The sequence below is a fragment of the Engraulis encrasicolus genome, chromosome 5 (genome assembly GCF_034702125.1).
Source record: "Engraulis encrasicolus isolate BLACKSEA-1 chromosome 5, IST_EnEncr_1.0, whole genome shotgun sequence".
Classification (NCBI taxonomy): Eukaryota; Metazoa; Chordata; class Actinopteri; order Clupeiformes; family Engraulidae; genus Engraulis; species Engraulis encrasicolus.
Window position 1 is genome coordinate 38275974 of NC_085861.1, and position 5000 is coordinate 38280973.

The 5000-nt window shown below is 40.6% G+C and overlaps 1 protein-coding gene across 2 annotated transcripts in view; it reads left to right on the forward strand.

The window, feature by feature from the left end:
* The window catches only part of phldb3 (pleckstrin homology-like domain, family B, member 3), a 51648-nt gene that overhangs the window by 31978 nt on the left and 14670 nt on the right, over positions 1–5000 (forward strand). For both annotated transcript variants that reach the window (XM_063199260.1, XM_063199261.1), the window contains exon 7: positions 827–937. In XM_063199260.1, coding sequence (XP_063055330.1) covers positions 827–937 — 111 coding nt within the window. The remainder of the gene's footprint in view (positions 1–826; positions 938–5000) is intronic.

The following is a 5000-nucleotide window of genomic DNA, read 5'->3' on the forward strand; positions in this document are numbered from 1 at the left end:
TTCCTCACCTCCATGCCTGCTCCAGCCATCTCTCTCTCTCTCTCTCTCTCTCTCTCTCTCTCTCTCTCTCTCTCTCTCTCTCACACACAATCTTTCTCTCTTGCTCTCTCTCGCTCTCTCTCTTTTTCTCTCTCTCTCTGTCATTGTATGTTTCTTTCATGCTGTAAATATGTGTGTGCTTGTCTGTGGCCGTGTGTGTGTGTGTGTGTGTGTGTGTGTGTGTGTGTGTGTGTGTGTGTGTGTGTGTGTGTGTGTGTGTGTGTGTGTGTGTGTGTGTGTGTGTGTGTGTGTGTGTGTGTGTGTGTGTGTGTGTGTGTGCATGTGTATCTATGTGCTTTGGCAGACACATTTGCAATTAGGATCACAATGGTGGAATAATTCAACAGTGCAGGCAACCAGTCTTAAGTATTCAAGAGTATCTTGGTTATGAGAGTCAAAACTATTCGATTACATAATGCGGCCAAATGTAGCTGATGCAAAATGCTTCAAATACTCAAAATCACCAAAATAATCAATGTGTTTTTTATATATTTGTCGTATCTGTCCTGAATGACACATATCAGTTTCTAGCTGCCACTGCTTGAAAGCTATTGTTTCTTTGAGACAATTGCTGTTTGCCATCTGTACTTTATTGCGAAGCTGGGAAACAATTTGCACGGCATCCATTTTATCTCCCTGTAAAAGTAACTGGGGGAATCAAAATCACACAGTAAAGTCATTTACGATTGCGTAATTACTCCATTTACAACTGCCATGAAATTATTTACAGACTTTATTCAATCTTGATCTTTTTTGTTCTCACTTTTCTTATTTTTCTTTTTCCCAGGAGCGAGTTCAGCAACTGGAGAAGCAGTTGAAGGAGATGGAGAGAGAGAAGGATCGACAACTCAACGCCCTCAGGCAGGAGAGAAGAGAACTCCTCCACTCATCCTCCAGGGTGAGCAATGTCAGCAAAATACACTTCAATTTAATCTTTAATCTGGCAAAAGGAATGATAGCAAGGACTTTTTAGTCTTTTCTCCAGGTAAAAGCTATTCCTTTCAACCCATTAAGACAGCGTTATAAATTTGCTGTTACCAGAATGGCAATGATCAAGGCATAATGCATTATTAAAGGCCCTGTATTATATCGTACAGGTATAGTAGTGTAGTACCGTGGTAGTTAACTTTTCAATGACGATTACAGCGTTCCACTGGTGGAATAGTGTGCATTATGGGACCACGGCTTCATTGAGTGATAAACTGACTCCAAAGCATTCGCCTCCATGTCATTGTACCAGGAGCTTTAAATAACGCTACAATAACACGGAGGCGATTGATTTGGATTCAGTTTATCGTTCAGTGGAGTTACGCTTCAATGTCTCTCCCGTTCAGAAGATAGGGCAGTCAACAGTATGACAGGAGAAGAGTGGGATAGAGAGAGGTGGGGCAAGATTGGCGGGCCGGACTCGAACCTGGCTCCCCATGGGTATGGATGTCCATATGTGGGAGGGCTTAGCACGCTACGCAGCAACGCCCCCTACTTTGTCTTTGTGTTTGCATGGAGTATGAAATGTACTTGATAAATAAATCTGCCTTGCCTTGCCTCTGCTTTTCAACTTCCTTCGGAATATTTATTTATTTATTTGTAGTTTATTTGTCAGGGACAATGCAGTGCACATTATTACAAAAATGACATGGCAAGGCCATGACACAGCTTGCAGATGTGAGTACAAAAGGTTTATGGCTAGATAGCTTATTTGCAACTTCAGTCCCTGGTAAGGCTAGCTATTCTAATAAAATGTATAAGTCACCTAGACTATACAATTGTACAAAATATATAGTATACAGTACACAGTTATATGCTATCTTAAAAACACAATTCCTATAACATTAAACGCGTGCACAAAAAGAAAAAAGAAAAAAACAATATGATGAGTGTGACCTATATATGGGTCATTTCACGTGAAATCAGACACTTTGGGACCCGACCGATCCGGATTTCAATCATACTTGGTGTGCCTTTTTAGTAGCAAGGTAGCACCCCAGAACTGCATTGGTTTGAACCTGACACTAATATTAAGGGAGAAACAGACTAGGAAAGGTTCACATTTTAGGGTAGGACACTATACATTCAGCCTTGAATATATCAGTCAGTGTTAGTCACAAAAAGATGCCTCTGGCTCTTTTCTGGCTCTACATATTACACAATCAGCTTGGAATACAACAACTCTCAGAATATGAATTATGATAAATTGAAAAATTAAAAATTGAATATCTAAAAAACCTATATTTTAAAATGGCCAGTTCCTTGTCCAAACGTAGCCGGCAATGTCATTAGCAACACCTCAAATGCTGGTGTTCGGTTCTTTATTCATTTCAGAGAGAATTTGACTCACAAATATGGCATCATACAGACCACTTACTAATAATATGGTAATACCATAGTAGCATCACATGACAAAACAAAAACAAAACAAAAATGGTCAGTTTCCATGGTCCCAGATTTCAGAAACTAAGGCAGATGTCCATTTATACACACCAAATGATGATATGTGAATGTTTGAACATTCCTTTCTCTGTGTACCTGTGTCATCTTCCCTTTACCGTACTTTAAAGAGATAATCAATGGCTACACTCTCATTTTGTACTCTACCAGTGCATTTGAAGCAGCAGCTGTGTCTTTTGTAGATAATGTATAAGTACGTTTCCGTTGCAAATAGGTTCCACTACCAGAAGCACATCCCGATGATCCATGACAAGTTTATCTGGTCTGANGGGAAAAAGTGAAGGATGGAGATGGTCCATGAGGATGCAGGAAGTTCAGTTTTCACCCTCTCCAGTGCTCAGCATACATTCCTCAACACATGCTAGCCACCAGTTGCCATCATATACAGCTACAACATACCCTTTGATGCTTGAAAATGTAACGCATTCCTTTACTGAGCTCACTCTTTCAACTCCTTCTCTGAATGCGGAAAATGGCCTAATGTCAATTGACAATGGGCAGAAGCTGTGTAGTTTTTGAGTACCTGGAATAGTTCTTGCAGATTCAAACCTCTTCAACAGGTTCTCAGCTTCATGATGGTGCATCTCTCTCAAGAACATCCATTGCCAGTTTGCCACAACAGAGATGTACCATCATGAAGCTGAGAACCTGTTGAAAAGGTTGGAATCTGCAAGAACTATTCCAGGTACTCAAAAACTACACAGCTTCTGCCCATTGTCAATGGACACAGTGGAAGTTAGGCCATTTTCAGCATTCAGAGAAGGCAGAGTTGAAAGATTGAGCTCAGTAAAGGAATGTGTTACATTTTCAAGCATCAAAGGGTATGTTGTAGCTGTATATGATGGCAACTGGTGGCTAGCATGTGTTGAGGAATGTATGCCGAGCACTGGAGAGGTGAAACTGAACTTCCTGCATCCTCATGGACCATCTCCATCCTTCATTTTTCCCTTCAGACCAGATAGACTTGTCATGGATCATCAGGATGTGCTTCTGGTAGTGGAACCTGTAACTGCAACGGGACGTACTTATACATTATCTACAAAAGACACAGCTGCTGCTTCAAATGCACTGGTAGAGTACAAAATGAGAGTGTAGCCATTGATTATCTCTTTAAAATACGGTAAAGGGAAGATGACACAGGTACACAGAGAAGGAATGTTCAAACATTCACATATCATCATTTGGTGTGTATAAATGGACATCTGCCTTAGTTTCTGAAACCTGGGACCATGGAAACTGACCATTTTTGTTTTGTTTTTGTTTTGTCATGTGATGCTACTATGGTATTACCATATTATTAGTAAGTGGTCTGTATGATGCCATATTTGTGAGTCAAATTCTCTCTGAAATGAATAAAGAACCGAAACAACCAGCATTTGAGGTGTTGCTAATGACATTGCCGGCTACGTTTGGACAAGGAACTGGCCATTTTAAAATATAGGTTTTTTAGATATTCAATTTTTACTTTTTCAATTTATCATAATTCATATTCTGAGAGTTGTTGTATTCCAAGCTGATTGTGTAATATGTAGAGCCAGAAAAGAGCTTTCAAATAACACCACAGGCATCTTTTTGTGACTAACACTGACTGATATATTCAAGGCTGAATGTATAGTGTCCTACCCTCACATGTGAACCTTTCCAGTCTGTTTCTCCCTTAATATTAGTGACAGATTCAAACCAATGCAGTTCTGGGGTGCTACCTTGCTACTAAAAAGGCACACCAAGTATGATTGAAATCTGGGTCGGTCGGGTCCCAAAGTGTCTGATTTCACGTGAAATGACCCATATGCTGTGTGTGCATGTATGTGTGTTATCTAGTGTGTGTTGTGATGATTACATTTTTCATTTTCCTTCAGCCCATGTTTCAGTTGTCTGTTAAATGTTTTAAACTCAGTTTGTGTTTTTATTACAGTAGGTAAGTTGTTCAACATTTGAGTTCCAATAACTGAATAGTTATCTAAGATTGGCATTTGAGTTAAATATTACTGTTTTGTGGTTCTGATTTGACTCTGAATGACACAAAGTCTGGGGATTTGACTGAAATATTTGTTGCTGTCTGATTTGTGGACTTGGTTTGTGGTGTGATCTAGAGTCGTGTCGCAAATAAATGAGTGAGGCAGCTATCCAGCTGTGAAATGTCAGCAGTTGTACTGTTCTGAGACTTCCCCTTCTCATTCTCATGTTGGAAGGAGAGGGGGATAGAGAGAAAGAGGAGTGGAGAGAGGAGAGAAGGAGAGGAACGGAGAGGGGGAGAGGAAAGATGAGAGGAAAAGAGAGGGAGAGAAGAGAGAGAGAGAAAGAGGGTGAATAAGGAAAAGAGAGAGAGAGAGAGCACTTCAGTGGTGGGAGAGGAGAAGAAAGTGGACCACAGAGTTGAAGTGGGCATAGCTGGAGGAAAGGGGTGGGACTGAGGGAAACCCAGAATGAGGGAGGAGAGACGCAGAGCATGTGGTGGAGAGATAGAGTGAGAGAGAGAGAAGGAGATATAGTGAGGGCAAGAGAGAGTGAGC